This window comes from Aptenodytes patagonicus, chromosome 7 (assembly GCF_965638725.1).
Source record: "Aptenodytes patagonicus chromosome 7, bAptPat1.pri.cur, whole genome shotgun sequence".
Classification (NCBI taxonomy): domain Eukaryota; kingdom Metazoa; phylum Chordata; class Aves; order Sphenisciformes; family Spheniscidae; genus Aptenodytes; species Aptenodytes patagonicus.
This window is the reverse complement of record NC_134955.1, coordinates 13,596,584-13,612,363: the sequence shown is the minus strand read 5'-3', so window position 1 is coordinate 13,612,363 and position 15,780 is coordinate 13,596,584. Positions and strand designations below refer to the sequence as shown.

At 37.1% G+C, this 15,780-nt stretch overlaps 1 protein-coding gene across 1 annotated transcript in view; it reads right to left on the bottom strand.

Moving 5' to 3' along the window:
- STK33 (serine/threonine kinase 33) overlaps positions 1-11,511 on the bottom strand; it is a gene marked incomplete at its 5' end in the record, with an annotated part of 32,673 nt that extends 21,162 nt beyond the window's left edge. Inside the window, 6 exon segments of the mRNA XM_076343507.1 lie at positions 3,476-3,549; positions 7,480-7,579; positions 8,614-8,710; positions 8,713-8,754; positions 9,982-10,086; positions 11,407-11,511. Of these exon segments, the coding sequence (XP_076199622.1) occupies positions 3,476-3,549; positions 7,480-7,579; positions 8,614-8,710; positions 8,713-8,754; positions 9,982-10,086; positions 11,407-11,511 (523 nt within the window).
- Between the last annotated feature and the right edge of the window lie 4,269 nt (positions 11,512-15,780).

Below are 15,780 nucleotides of genomic sequence, written 5' to 3'. Positions count from 1 at the left end.
AGCTCTAGCAATTATGTGGCTGCAGGTGAGCTAACTGAAAATTTATAATGAAAAAAGTTATTAGATCATGGCCTGTAGGCATAAGTTTAAGCTGATTGTCAAACTGAAGGTTCAGGGCAGACAGGAGGAAAAATTTCTAGGGGGATAATGAAACATCAGAATAGAGTGCCAGGGAAGATTACAGAGTCTCCATTACTGGAGGTCCTTAAGTACACTTTACACAAATATTCATCAGAAATGACTTAAGTATAGCTGCTTCTTTCTTTGGACAGAGAAATAAATCAAATTACTTGAGGTCCCTTCCAGTGTTGAGACTGTGTTTTTGTCATGATTAGTAAATCAGAAAGTAATTTCATCCCATGCAACCCCCTCACTTAAAGAAGTATTTAATACTACTAGTATTTCATCAATCAAAATGTCAGAAGGACTAATTATCTTCCTCCAAAAAGGATTTCTTTTTTGCTTCAGTCTGTTATAAGCAAGCTGTGAAATGCATTGCTGGTATATACCATTGAGGAAAAGAACTTCATAGAATTAAAAAATGAATGCTATATTGGATAATGAAGTGAAGCATGTGGTATAAATCAGAAAGGGGTACAAATCTTTATATTATGGAATGCAAAGCATTCATTGCCTAAAAAGAAAAAACCCTGAAAAGCATGCCCTTTGGACAGGCTACGTCATAATTACCTGCTTTTGTGGTTTTTTTCAACTTCCATTTCAACATCAAATAATAATCAGTGTCATACACTGGGATAGACACATTGTTTGGATGGAAATTTTCTAAGAAAAACCTGGTGTAGAATTTAATCCCATTATTTAGCTAGAGGTTCCTAAAAGTTTCTGCAGCACATCAGAAGTTACAAATTATCTTTACGTAACCAGAGGGAGGTACTGTGATTCAGGTAGCACTGTTGGCTTCAAAAACACCCAGCACCAGAAAAAGCTGACCTTGTAACAACGAAATATGTTACTTGCACTGAACTTAACTTAGCAATAATACAAGGTAGACTGAGACAGTTTGGAGACAACATCATGTAGAATGGAAATGCAAAGTGAGTGTTGTCTGCATGGAGGGCATGATAAAGCTCATGAGAAAATAAGAAGAAATTAGTTCTGCATATCATCTAAGATATTGTAATGAATACCTGATGGGCTAGGGGAGCAGAGAGAAAAAAACAGCACAAAAGAAGTGCCTGACAATGAACAACACAGCATCATCAAGTAATATCATCAGACAAGAACCCGGACTCCTCTACAGCAACATCTAAGATCTGATCAAAATCTTCCCTAACTGCTACCTTCCTTTGCTGTGGTAGACATAGAGTTAATTTCATGCAGCCTGTAGGTATTGATTATAAAGTTACTCCCTGCATGACACAGCATGTCACTGCTTGCACTCTGAAGAGGTACAACCAGCTGGAATAGCTGTTTGTCCTCACTGTAGGGACCTGCTTGCTTGTCTCCTTTAGGGACTGGATAGTGAGTGGAGTGAGAACATCCCCTCAATCATCTGGCCCAAGCGGTGACTGGCAGCAATCCTCAGCTGGTGTGCAACAGTTGTACCTCTTTTCCCATGAGTACTTGAGAAGTATGGAGTTCTTCTGTCTCTCTTATGCAGAAGGCAGTTTGAAAAGAATTAGTTACCTTGCATTAAAACCGGCTCTTTGAATCTCTGATTACCTCTGGCCACCAATGGCACATTTGCAAAAACCACACGCACTTGATTTCAGATTCTTTGGTCAGTAATGCCTCCTGTCAACTTTGTCTAGACTTTAAGTATCCATGAACCTTCCAAGGTGGGCTTAAAGGATGACACAACCTTAAATACCATTCAAGTTCTTAACCAATGAAGAATTTCAGAGGTTTTGAACTTCCAGAATAGGAAGAAGGAACATGTGTAGGCAAACATACACCAGAGCTGATTTAAAATAAATCATTGTTTGATTTCTTCAGAGCCCCATTTACCTCCACTCCAGTTTGCTGAACCAGTAGAGGCAGACAATAAAGCCCATGCCTATTAAAAGAAACCTTACCAAAAAAGCACTACTCATCACCTGTCCCTGAAAAGGGGATGTAAAGAACCTATGCAGCTGTTCTGCTTACCTACCAGAAATATATGCCTCAAAAGACCTATGAAGGCTGACTGAATAACAGCACAATGAAATACAATTATTTTCAAGAGATCTTAGGTCATCCCTGATGTTGTTTGATAGAGGTAGCATCCAAATTAAAATGGTGATTCCATATCCTTTCAACAAAAGCTACAAATAGCTGAAGAGATGACATTTTTCTGTAGGACAAAATCTGAGCTTGCAAGGCATGTACCTTAGCTTCCTTTCCTTAGAGTAGAACTCAAAAAGAAAATGAATCATAATTGAAATTCAGAATACACAAACTTGAAATGAAACCTGCATATCGCTCTGTCTGAAGCCAACAGTGAAAGATGACTCTGCCAAACGAACCCAGGCCTATTTCAAGAAGTTAGGGGAAGGGGAGAAAAAACTATGCAGCTATTGGGTCAAGGATGGTTCTATCATTCCCTTCAGAAAAACCTTGGAAGCTCAGAAGATGTGCACTTCCTGGCTGGAGGTAGAGGCTAGAGGTGCAAGGCCTCTGTGGAACCTGGCTACCGTCAGCAGAGAAAGAATTGAGAGAGCTGACCCTTGCAGATCTCGCAGCCAGTCTACATACCTTTAACAATAAGTGTTGACATCTCAGATGAATAAAGACAATAAGGGGTCACTCCTACTAGACACCACTAGCCAAAAGAAACAGAAAGGCACGTAGAGTGGAGTGCATATGGACAAGCCACATAAATTCACTATTTTTTTCATATATATATGTAGTAGCATAACAAGTATAACAAGTAGTAAGCATGTTTAAAACACCAGCAAGTATCAGGATTTTGCCAGCTGCCTCGTCCTGATACCTATTGATACCTGTCACAACCTGTCCCCTCCAGATCCTCAGGAGAAAGCCTGATCTCTGACAGACCACAGGGAGAGAAAGAGAGAGAGACAGTGTAAGCCAAGGATCCAACAGTTGCACCATACTGCGAACAAGCACAGTGTTAATCTGTGGAATTTGCTGCTACGTAGAAGCTATAACTTAGTAAAATGGACAAATCAGAAACAGATACTATGAACATTCACATTCATATAATGCAAAAGGCATATGAAATGTAAATTCTTATAATGATGGACAATTTATCCCACAGCAGCTGCATAAGATCTGATGAGACCCACTAAAAGGTTGTTATCAGTTATAGCTCCACCTTTCTGTGAAGCTGATGCTTTGGGTCTCAGAGATAATTGTATGAGATTAGAAATATAGGCAGTTTAAGCTAGTACGACAATTCCTGTGAGAAAAAAAAAGAAGAAAAAGAAGGGGCTTAGAGATCATATGACTCTTTGTGACCTGGAAGGAATCTAGCAAGTTGTAGCTCTTAAAAAGAATGAAGCACTGAACTTACCCATGTGTACAGGGGTCCCACAGGTAGACTGAAACATGCTTTCACCGCCACCAGTCTGTTGTACAGCTAAACCGGTCAGCCACCTAGTAGGAAAAAATACGGTATTAACGCTAGCAATAAAGATGGACTTTTTTCATGCTTTGTCAAGTGCAGAAGTTACGGTTTGTAGTCAAAATGCTGAAGTCGGAGAAAAAAACATTAAAAATGAGACTTCCATCTAATGATCTTCAGTCTTTTCCTCCCCTATTCTTCCATACAGATAAGCAAGTTTGTGCCGAACACCACTAATGTTTGTCCTGTAATTACTTTGCTGGGCAATTTGTTCCACTATCTAAGTGGTTTTTTAATGTAACAGTTTTTTCCTTGACATTCAAGCTCACATTAAACTAAGTATCCTCCAAGGACACAGGCCAAATCCCTGCTGACCGCTTTACCTTCTCTGGGAATAAAGCAGGCTGGAAAGCCCAACTAGAGCAGACTGATGGTGGAGACGCTACATTGCTGTGGGCAAGGAGGGACAGAGACCGAAGTTAGGAGGTCAAGATAAATAAAACCAAGTTGCTGATAAATCGGAGTGCTGCTTGTTAAGAACCTAAATGAAAACCTAAACTGTCACATGAACATGGACAACTCCTCAACTGTTGGCTACAGCATGCTCTCTGTGGGTCCGTTCCTCCTCACAGCTGTTGGGACATGTAGCAGCAGGAAAGACAAATGGCTGGAAATGTGCCTCCCTTGTCTCCACCAGAAAGAGATGATCCTTGGCATGGCTCCAAACCCAACTATGCAGCAGACCTTCCCCCTCTGCCTTCAGGGCAGCCTTTCAGGGCCAACCGGTCAGTGGGTCAGCAGCTTTGGCCCACTGAAATTTGCACCTCATATTATATTGCACAAATGCATTTGTTCTCGTCCATTAGACTGATACAGATTCCACTGCCTCTCAAGCTGGTCTTTAAGAAAAGAGGATGCAAACTGAAAATTTCACTTCCTGGAGGCAGTTTTCTATTTGTTGTTTTGCTGGTCTGAACCAGACATCAGAGTACACCACCAGCTCCAACATTCAACCAAAAGGTGATGGCTAGAAAATCTTAACTAAAACCAAAACTTAACTTTGATTTGGTTTAAGTTGAACCAAATGAATTTTATTCTATACAGAAGTAGAGTGAGCAAATTAAGAAAGAGAGAGATCATACCCACATTTAGAAATTTCTCTCTTGTCCAGTTATAATCCTGGAATTCACTGAAACAGAGGTTCGTGTGTCCACCCTCTCCCAACCCTCCAAAAAAACCCTTTACAGTGGGCAAAGTTTTAACTACAAAGCTAGGGGTTGTGGTTAGGTTTGGTTTGGGTTTGGTTTGTTGTTTGGGGTTTTTTTTTTTGGGGGGGGGGGGGTAAAAAAAGAAAACACACACAAAAAAACAACTTCAGCTGCTCCTTTTCGTTTTAGTGGTGTCTATGAGTGAAAACTACTTTCCCAAGTTTACGTTAGTTAACCCACTATGAAGGAATAAGATTATTAAGATTATTGCATTCTGCCTCCTCACCACTTTAAGCACTGTGTATTTGAGATATTAGTGAAATGAAAGTGAAATGAAATGGGGCCAAATTATGGTTGCCTCTAAAAGTTACCTGTAAGGAGACAAAACTAAAAGTCTGTGTCTTTCAAATAATTGTCATGCCATAATCAGCACTATATCAAAGCCCTGGAAGTGAAAAAAAGTTGACTTAAAATATTAGAGTCATGCTGTACACCCTGATGAAATAAGTGGTTTGGTCATAAATTTAGTATTTTGGCATTCCAGGATATTACAGTTCAGCCACTGTACCTTCTTTGTTAATGGGGAAAACAAATTGTGGGGGAGTGGGAGGGGTGGAGGGTAGCACCTCCTATTCTCTAGTACCTCCTTGCAGGTATCTTGGGTGTCCTAGAATAGGCTGTTATTACCTAAACTCACTTCCTTCTTCCTTTTCCTTTCCCATGTGACAAAACCACGAGGAGCTCTGATATTCAAATGGGGGGGGGGGGGGAAATCACTCACAACATCTTCCATACAGGTATAATACTCTACATACACACAAACAGCAAAATGGAAACCCTATTGTTTCCTTTTGGAGAGTCACCTTTCCTTATAAAAAATGACTTAAACGCTGTCTTTTTTGCTGCAAAAACTGGAAGTGTTTAGCACCCATCCCTTGGGCTTTGACTTCATCCCTCATGTGGGAAAGCATTTCAAAGGGTGCAAAGAAATGCTGGTTTTATTTTTTTTAATAGATGGGGTTTTATCCTGATAGTAAAACCTTATTCAGGTGTAATATTTACATGGAGAAGCTAATTTCTTCAGTATATTTTTGCACTTTTTATCTCAAAGTCTGTGAGACAATACATATACCTGAAGTTGTCAGTATCTCTGAGTTTGGGAAGGAATGTCCTGATACCTACAAGTGACTTGAAACTGAAGGTCTATCTATACTTATAAACAAAATTTCATCTAAATCCCATGCCAGTATGCACTTGTGCCATGTGTTAGTGTATCATATGGAAGAATCTCTGTTCTTTCACCAGGAGGAATCTGTGTCTAGATTTCTCCCATAATTCTCCCTGCATGTCCTGCCCCAAACCATAAAGTCATAAAGATTCAGGGATACTATTTCTCACAGCCAAAAACAGGAGGGTGCAAACCTTAGCTTCATGTTTAACATCAGCTGCCTCAAGCCTGAAAACTCTGAAGCAGATAAATGTTGTTCTTAGCTGTTTATCTCTTTTCACGCTGTGTGATGGACCTCCCCTTTCCTGTAGCTGGTTTTATTCCTACTAGCCATACCAGCTTTGGGGTGTGCTTCCTTGTTTTCCAGTTCTTCCATTAAAGTCATTCAGGAGTTATTCTCCTCTAAAATCAGGAGAACAAGGAAAATGGGGAAAGATATGTGCTCATTCGCAGGACAGAGGCCAGGAAAGATGCTTGCACCTTGAAGGAGAGGTGACAGAGTGTGATAATAGCTGTTCCAAATGGATATATAAAGCAAGGCCATGAAACCAGAATAGCTGGCCGTTATGGTTTCCACTGATGGAAGTGGTGAACTGACAAGAATGGAAAGCCGGTTGACAAACCAGAAGATTTACATCAATGTCTCGCCTACCTCTGGCATTTGCAGGAAGAAAGGTACAAACTGCCCCAATCTGAAGGATATAGGGAAATCCAAAATTATGCTTCTTAAAATGACTATAATATTATATAAAAATACATAGGCTCTAAGAAACATAGCAAACAGAGTTCTGCACCCTGGACTTCTCCCACCATGAGTTACCGAGTTGTCCGCACTCTTCAGTGTCTGAAACGCTTCTCAACATGGACTTTACCCAAGATCGTACATTCATGATCCAATAATTCAGTTCTACAAGCTAATTTTAGAAGATGCCTAAATTTTCACAGTAACTACTACTAAAACAGCAAAGCAACAATGGATAATTAGCATATGATTTATTAAGCATCAAAGACTATTTTTTTCAATAAAAAGAAGATGTAAGCATATGGCACATTGTCTTTAGGTAGTAAATCTTTATTAATCTATTATAGGATTCTTTTGATATTTGTATTTCAATCAAGGGCAGTCTAAATAGGCTTTTTTTCTAAATTACTAACAGATTTACATTAAATTGACAATATTCCTACTTTAAAAATTAATTACATCTCACAGCACCTGCTGGCTTCTTGTAACTAATGGCTTGGGACTATGCTAATGTAGATCTAAGTGAACAAGGTATGGTTACTTTAAGGATTTTTTTTATTTTAATTGACCTAGAAATATACTTATCATTTAAAAAAAAAAAAAAAAAAAAAACCCACCACTTTTTCAGCAGTGGCACTTAGCTTCCAAAATGAATTTTTTTCCCTAATAACACCATTTAGTAGCTCATTTCAAAAGCTGTTAATAGGTATCAAAGTCAGGTCTTACAGTAATACCTGGATATTAAAACCAGTTCTTGAAACAGAACTGCTACAATTGTCATCTTACCTTTATGTTTAATTTAATTTCATTTGCTTCATCGATGTCGCTGCTTTTAGCTAAAATGTTTTCCAGTTTTACATCTCTGTGAACAATATCTGCCAAGAGAGAGCAAGAAATAAAATATTATCAGTTGCAGTGAAGATATTCTGACAGAAATGTTTTAAACTCTTTCAATTGATTGATTTCTTTGAGCAATTCCAGTGCATTTTACTCTGCACTACTGGAAGCCTAACCAAAAGCATCTTTCCCATTTCATCCAGGGAGTCATATAAGTATTTCAAATTTTCAAGTCTCATTCCTCCCAACAACCCTGTAACAAGGGAAAAAGTTCATATTGGTTCAGTCTTTAAAATCAGATCACCTGACATCATCTAACAAAAAGGTAGGGTTTATATTGTATAATTATCAGATTTGCACAGTTTCACACATGCAGTTCATTTTCATATCCAAAACCAGTAGATGTTTTTGCCCTTCCAATGAGTACACAGAAGAAACAAGGCTCTGAACAAGGCACCGTTCCATAACCCTGTATATCTCTATGGAAAAAAAAGGTAAATGAAGGATTCCTAGAAGTAGCATGCTGTAACAGAGAGATTAATGATTTCTGTGTAAAAAACTCCAGAATTATTCACAATACTACACTATCTACCAATTCTAAAATTTTGGCTGGATAGGTTAACTCTGTTGTGGACTGTGCAGAATTGTAATGCTTCTGTGCGGTGGATGATAGTGCTGGTGTTTACTGAATCCTAAATGCAACACATACTGTTAAGAAGTATCAGAAATAATCCATTTCTGCTTTTTTACCTCCTGTAATAGACTAGACACTTAACAACTAAACTAAGTTAATGTTATAATGCAAAGCAGTTGCAAGTTAGGAAATAATAATACATGTTATTATCCATAGCTGGTATGGAAAGAGAAATAAAAGAAAAATGGTAGCAGTTATTGCACCTGTAAGAAAAATAAAGTTCTAAAAAAGCATTCATGTAGTATATTTTACTTTTTCTTTACCGGACTATATACTATGAAATAAATAATAGATAAGAGTAGCAATCAGTAACTGTTGTTAAATGTATGAACACTCGAAATCAATGAACACATGGGAGAGACAGAGGAACTTAATTACCATTTTTGTGAACATACGCTATTACTGAAGCAAGACTCTGAATGATGTGCCTTGGCTCATTTTCTGTAAAATGTCCTTTACGACAAGGAAATTTTTTTTAAGTTCTCCATCCTAACACAGGTCCATTACAAGATACATCTGCTAATATTAATAAAGAGAGAATGTAATGATTTTGTTATTTCTGAGTTCAGTTTCTTTTAATGTAATAACAATATATATAAATAATAGCAGTGCCCCAGCTGCAGTGATGACCTAGAACCCCAATGCACTTAGTATTTTATGAACAGAAGACAAAAGACAATTGACCTGCTGTAAATATTGCCAGTGCTTACTACAACAAACTATCAAGCTTTCAAAACACATACATTAAAAAAATATATAAAAACACTATGATTTCAAAACAAGGACTAAGTACGGATTTAGCTTAAAGCCTCTTCCATTCAATGCATCATCAATGGCTTTTACAGAAAGCCTAAGAAAGTACCAATATTTGAAAAAATATAAAATGCAACTTTTCAGCAACTAGGAATGAAAACTATAATACATTACTCAAATGAGATTTCTGACAAATTCAATACCCCCAAAAAAACCCTTATGCTTACAGCTAACAACAAATATTATTTTACATGTGTTACTGCAACATTTATAGTATGGTGCTGTCATTATAGAGTCCCAAGATCTTTTCTGTTCAGCTCAGCAATAACACCTTTCCAACAAGTAATACAGTAAGTTAAAGACAGAATAGTAGTAATTTAACCTCAAAAATAAGATTTCCACCATTTTTTTACTTTATAATGATTACTGAAACAACAGACATCTATAAAAAATTGAAAGACTGCTTATTGGCTGATGTTTCCCCTTGTCAGAAATGCTATGGACACACAAGAGGACCACTTTCCTTATAAAGCACTACAGCAAACAAGCAGAGGGAAGAAACAACCCTGTAATTTTCATGGTGACGGTATTTAATTATTGTTGCAATAGTTCTGAATAGAATAGGGAAAAAAAAAAAAGATATGAGCATTGGAAGAAGGAAGAAATGAAAACCTAGGCTGTAGTAATTGCCTCTGCCTATCAGAGACCAGCAAACAAAGCAGGCTTAGTCAGGTATTTCCCTTGACATAAACTATTTTTGTCCTCTGTTGAACTGCTAGTTTATATTTCTGGCAACAGTGGCTTAACAGAAATTTAGAGGAAAATAAAATATAAATATTTCCGCAATGTTTTGGTCAAAAGCTGTAAGTTTTGTGTCAAATTACAAAATTGTTAAATAAGATATATGATGAGTTACCGTGGAACAGAGATGGTTCTTTTGTTCGTTTGTTTTTCAGTCTACTGACACTACTGCAGCAATTAATGAAATCTTACCTTTGGTGTCTCAAACGTCTCTTCTAAGTGTATTATATGATCATAGTTCACTCTCTTTAAGATGCTCACGTCCCACTCAAGTAGCTTCATGGCAGAACTTCCACCCTTAGTTATTGATGGGAAACAGATTTTACAAACATAACAATATTATTTTTTTCAACAACAGCAACTTATTTTTAAAAAAGCTATAGGACGTATTAAAGAAATTAATAGGCCTTACATTCAGAAATATGACTACGAAGTAAATCCTAGCGTATTGCAGGATTGTTTCCATTGATCTAATAAATTTGGCCCATAACATCTTACAGTTTTAAATACACAATTCCATGAAATGTCATTTAAGCTTTCAAGTTTGAGTAGTGTGAAAGTGGTTGTGATTGTATGCAACCATTTTCACACTATCCAAACACACCATGTACCTACGAAACAAAAATAAAAAAGGCTTTACTTAAATAGGTGATGTTTAATAAGCATCTAAAATGAACACAAAATAAAGATGTTGGAGCGATGGAGTTAAACAAAACACAATTATTCACATTGGAAGCTGGCAAGCTCAGTGGAGCTAATATCCGTGATCTCACAAATATATGAACAAGACCAAATGAGCAGAAAATTATTTTACAGAGCACCAAGCATCCCAGTACCCACCAATAACGTGATGGATTATAGTGTGGTATCAATGAGATGAAACAATTCAATCTACCCTACATGAGGGTATCCCATTTAAACGTAATCATACCCAGTATTGCCACAGCTGCCATGTGCTAACAATGAACAAAGTACAGTAGTTTTCTAACTTGTTAAATAAAACAAAATTTAAAAGAATTTATTATTGCCAATTTAACAGCTTGAAAAGTTTAGAATATCAAGAGGAACAAAGTAATGTATCTGAATTTTCACCTGGTAAATTGCGAGTTTCAGGATTCGTCATGCAGCCACAAAACTTTAGGCATAAAGTTGACGGCTATATTCGTACTGACTTGTGAATGTAACACTTTCTGTTCCTAATTTATACCTTTTTTAATTTTTAAAAATTAAAATAAATACTTAAAAAAGAAACACCTTTCAATTGCATATATTCTTTGATCAGATTTGGATAGTTTGGAATCTAATATGCAAACATCTTTTCAATTATTCTTTCATGAAGGAACAAGAACCCTAACTTACATGGTTAGACGACAGAGTTTGAGTGTTTTGAAAACTCATGCTGCTTCTAGTTTCTGCTATAGGGGCAATGACTAGGACACAAAATAATACCTGAAAAATGAGAATAAACATCTACATAGGTGAAAAGAGAAATTCTGGATCTAATATGACATCTTGGTGCTCAAACAGAGATTGGGGAAAAAACAAAGAAAAAAATCATCGGATCATAAGAAAGCTAAGAATACTTGAAAGAAAATCACCTATCTACATAATATTTACCTTTTTCCCGTTAACTTTTTTGATGGCCCAGTTTTTGCCTGTAGTCCTGTGTTTTACTTCAGTTACCACCCCAAAGCTGCCTTGTCCTAGTTATCTTCCAAAAGAATAGATTTAATAAAGAAACAGATAATCATAAAAAAGCAACTGCCGCTTTAAAAAAGTTTTAACATAATATATTTATTATCCATGAATTTAAAGTAAACTAAACTTTGCAATCAAACGTTTAAAAGATGTTTTTAATAGCAGAGAACCAGTCTGATTTTTCAACAAAAATATTTACATATTTTTCTACTGACTATGTTTCAGTCTTCATGCATGCTTACCATAAGTTTTAGGCCCAGCAACGTGTAGAGTTCAGTATGAGTTTTCTACTTCACTTTGCGAAGTACCATGAGCTATCACCATACTAACCACGATCCCAGAGGAGTAGCAGGTAAGGTGCAATTTTGAAATATTAAGAACAGTGTGGTCAGTGCGCAAAGAAATTGCTAGCATAGTTTTGACTTAGAACAGCAATGAGTACAAATATGACTTCAGAAACAAAATACTTACAAATTTTAATTTGTGGTAAGATTAAAGTTCAGAAATTTGCTGTGCAAATGCCTGTACACAGAGCATGTTGACCACAATTCAGGACCCACAGCAAACACTCTGTGACTTTGCCACTGGTATGCAGACCCCTGCCAGGGTTAGGTGGAACCCCTGACTCCACCACCCAACCTGTCTCAGTCACCTCACCCATCTCAATGATCTCACCCCACCACTTGTGATTGCCTGGAATTCCATAATTGTTATCTAGGAATTCCTCTCTTTACTTTCCATGAAATTCCCACATGCTTTCTGGGAAATTCCCCTTCTGCTTTCTAGGAGTGCCCATCCCCACCGCAAAATGTGCTTTGTAGGAATTTACCTTGTTCTTTCTAGGAATGCACTCCACTACTTTCCAGGACTATCCTTCTGCTTGCTAGGCATTAACCTTCCGCTTTCTAGGAAATTTTCCACGTGTCCATAATTTTGCACACGATTTTTGGGAATTGCCCCTTTATTTTATAGGACGTGTTCATGTGCTTTCTGGGAATTCACACCCCGGCTTTCTAGGAATTTCCTATGTGCTTTCTAGAATCTCCCTTTGGCTTTCTAGGAATTCTCTGGGTGCTTTCTACCTTTGCAGGTGTTCTCCACACACACCCCACCCTGCTCTCCTCCTTTTTCTACCTTCTACTTTTTAGGATTCCTCCTGTGCTTTCCAAGAATACCCTCCCCACATATAGGCATTCCCACTGTCCTTTTCAGGAAATCTCCCCATTGCTCTGCAGGTGTTTCCCCCATGTGCTTTCTAGGAAATCCCCCTCTGCTTTCTAGGAATTCTGTCCCTACTTTCCAGGAATTTACCTTGTGCTTCCTAGGAAATTCCTGTGCAGCTTCCCAGTTTCCCACCTGCTTTCCCAAATGCTTTCTAATAACTCCCCCGTCTGCTTTCTATGCATTCCCCCTACTGATTTCCAGGAATTTCTCATGTGCTTTCTAAGAAACGCCTCTTGGCTGTGTAGGCCTCCCTCTGCTTTCTAGGAAATTTTCCATTCACTTTTTCCAGGAAGTTTTCCATATGCTTACTAAGAAATCCCACCTCTACTTTGTAGGAACCCTCCCCACTGCTCCCCAGGAACTACCCTCAAGCTTGCCAGCAAATCCCCTCCATTTTCTAGGAAATCTCTCTTCTGCTTTCCAGGAATTTACCTTGTGCTTTCTAGGAAACTTTCTACGTGCTTTCTAGGAAGTCCCCCCCTTGTTTCATAGGAATTTTCCCCTTTATTTTTCACATATTTATCTCAGGTATCTGAAATTATGTTGGTTCCAAAATGTTTTGCCGAGTAGGACACTTTGTCTTTGCCAGAGGTACTACAAAGCTTGTGAAGGAAGCAGGAGGGGGAAGCAAATTCTTAAATTGCAGCAGCTGATGGAATAATCTGCAGCGGATGGAAATCAAACACAGAGAAATGCTTGGCTTGCCTCATCCGCTGTCGAACAAATACCCACTGACTTCTCTGGTCAATCTGGGATAATAATGACTCTGCTAACAATTCAGCTACCGAGACAGTGAGTGGATAGTCACTGTATAAATGCTAGTGGTATATAAAACAAACCAACCAACCAAAAAAAGAAAACCACCTTCCATGATGCCTATGGCTTGGGAATTGCAAAAACTGTCTGTAATTGAGAATTTACATATTAAAAACTGTTCTTAATAAAGTAGCACTCCCTGAATGTTATACTGAAAAAACCAAGCATGTTTCACATAAAAAGAGTATCATTTAATCAAACTTTCTAATGCATTTTCATAAAACTTCTATGAGATCTAAAAGTGGATACTGTTTAGATGCCAGCAATGAAATAGCCAACTAGAGAGCTACTACAAGTTCAATTGCTAGGGGTAATAAAGGTGACTATCCAATATAATCTGGTAGTGCTCTTGCAGTATCACAAATATCTATGTCTACACATCTCTAATTTCCTTGTTGAGACATTGTGTGTCCTCCTATTAACCATAATTTCCACATAATTCACAAAATCAAATAATTGGTTGTATATTCAGATATGACTAATTTAGGATGATAGTTACTTTATACCCATGTATATGAATATAAAGAAATGTATATGTAGAAATTCTACTTGAAAGGGGACCCATTTATGTTAATATCCAAAATGATGGATTTTATTCTGAAATTTCAGTTTCAGTGCTTTTTTCAATTTTCTTTTCAGATATACATATAACTCCTCCAACAAAAGCTTTTAAAGTTTTCAACCGAACAATTTTAAAGTCTACAATATTAAAGAAGGGACTATGATACAAGATAAATATGTCTGCATCAATGTGTTAACTACTGCAGGAATGATAGGAAAAGAGACTCTGTACATCTATGAGAATGAACTATGGAGAAATTAAAGACAATCAACTTTAAATCCAACTTCTGCCTAAATTTTTTCACCTCTATCATTAGTATAGTATTACCATTTACACACTATTATATAGCTGAAGAGTACCATATTTGAAAGACATCAGGGGTACAGTGGGTGGTAGGAAAAACAGAAAATTGCCCACCGCATGCAAACTCTGACTCCTAAAACAAAAGCTTGATTTTCAAAATATGATGAACATCCAAATTTCATTAACTTCGACTGAATGTGTTGAAGCATTCCCAGTATTTCTAATAATCAAGTTAGTTGTACTTAGAGTACTATTCAACAGAGCTGTAAAGCATGTGAATAGTACATGAGGTCAATTCTTCAGGGGTTGAGTCAATGAATAATCCTAATTCAGAACGTATTCACTGACCACGGGATGGACTAACTAATTGGGTATCATCTGATTATTTCCGACATGGATTTAATAGAGTTTTACTTACTTCTTTAACTTTATTTTTTTCCCTACATACTTACCCAGACCTAAATCCTTAGACTAATTTATAACTTTACAGCCTATAAACATAATCTAACATATGTTAGGTTACTTGTAGGACTAATAAGCCCTTTAGAGCATACGTTTCTTCATCAGTTTATACAATGGTAAGAAAATATATCTATTGGGTGTGCAGACAAACCTTCTGCATGAATTGACTCAACCTTAAGAATTAAGGCATGATATCACCAGATAAATATCATTACAAACCACTACACCATTTCAAAACATTACATAATTGATCCCATTTATTATATTACCTTGAGGTAAAACAATCATGCTAAATGTCTAAAAATATAAACAGTTTTTAAAAGTTCAATATTTTAAGTTAGTTTATTCAACATGACTTCCAATGAATGGATTCTTTTAAACAGTGAAAAGCTTCTGCTGTGGAATTGCTGTCGTGCTTACCTGGTGTAACTACCCCTCTGTGTTTTCATTAATTTCTTGGAACCCAGCACATTCTATAACTATTGAAAATAACATCACGTTGTCATTAGGTGCAAGAGTTCAAAAACATTCTCTGTGGAAGAGATTTTACTCTATTATATAATACTTTAAAGAATTCATTGGGAAATATAATCCCTGCTTTACTTCAGAGAAATGAGCACTAGTAACTGTAGAATATGAAGAAATACCTACTCTTGAATACAAACTTCAAAAATACATAGCAAAGAAAGATAGGTCCAATTCCAGTTTGCTTACCTCCTCTACACATGCTGAATCCTTGGAAAGGTGAGGCTATTTGTTATCCTCTCTGTCACTGGCTGCTTGGCTGGATGCCTCTGCTAACACACCTCCAGAACATATGTGATCTGTGTTGCAATGAGGGCAAAAAAAAAATGCAACATTGCTTGGTTCAAACAAGGCTGAGCACGTGGTACATTTTATGGTCTTCCCCTCACTGTTTTCAGCCA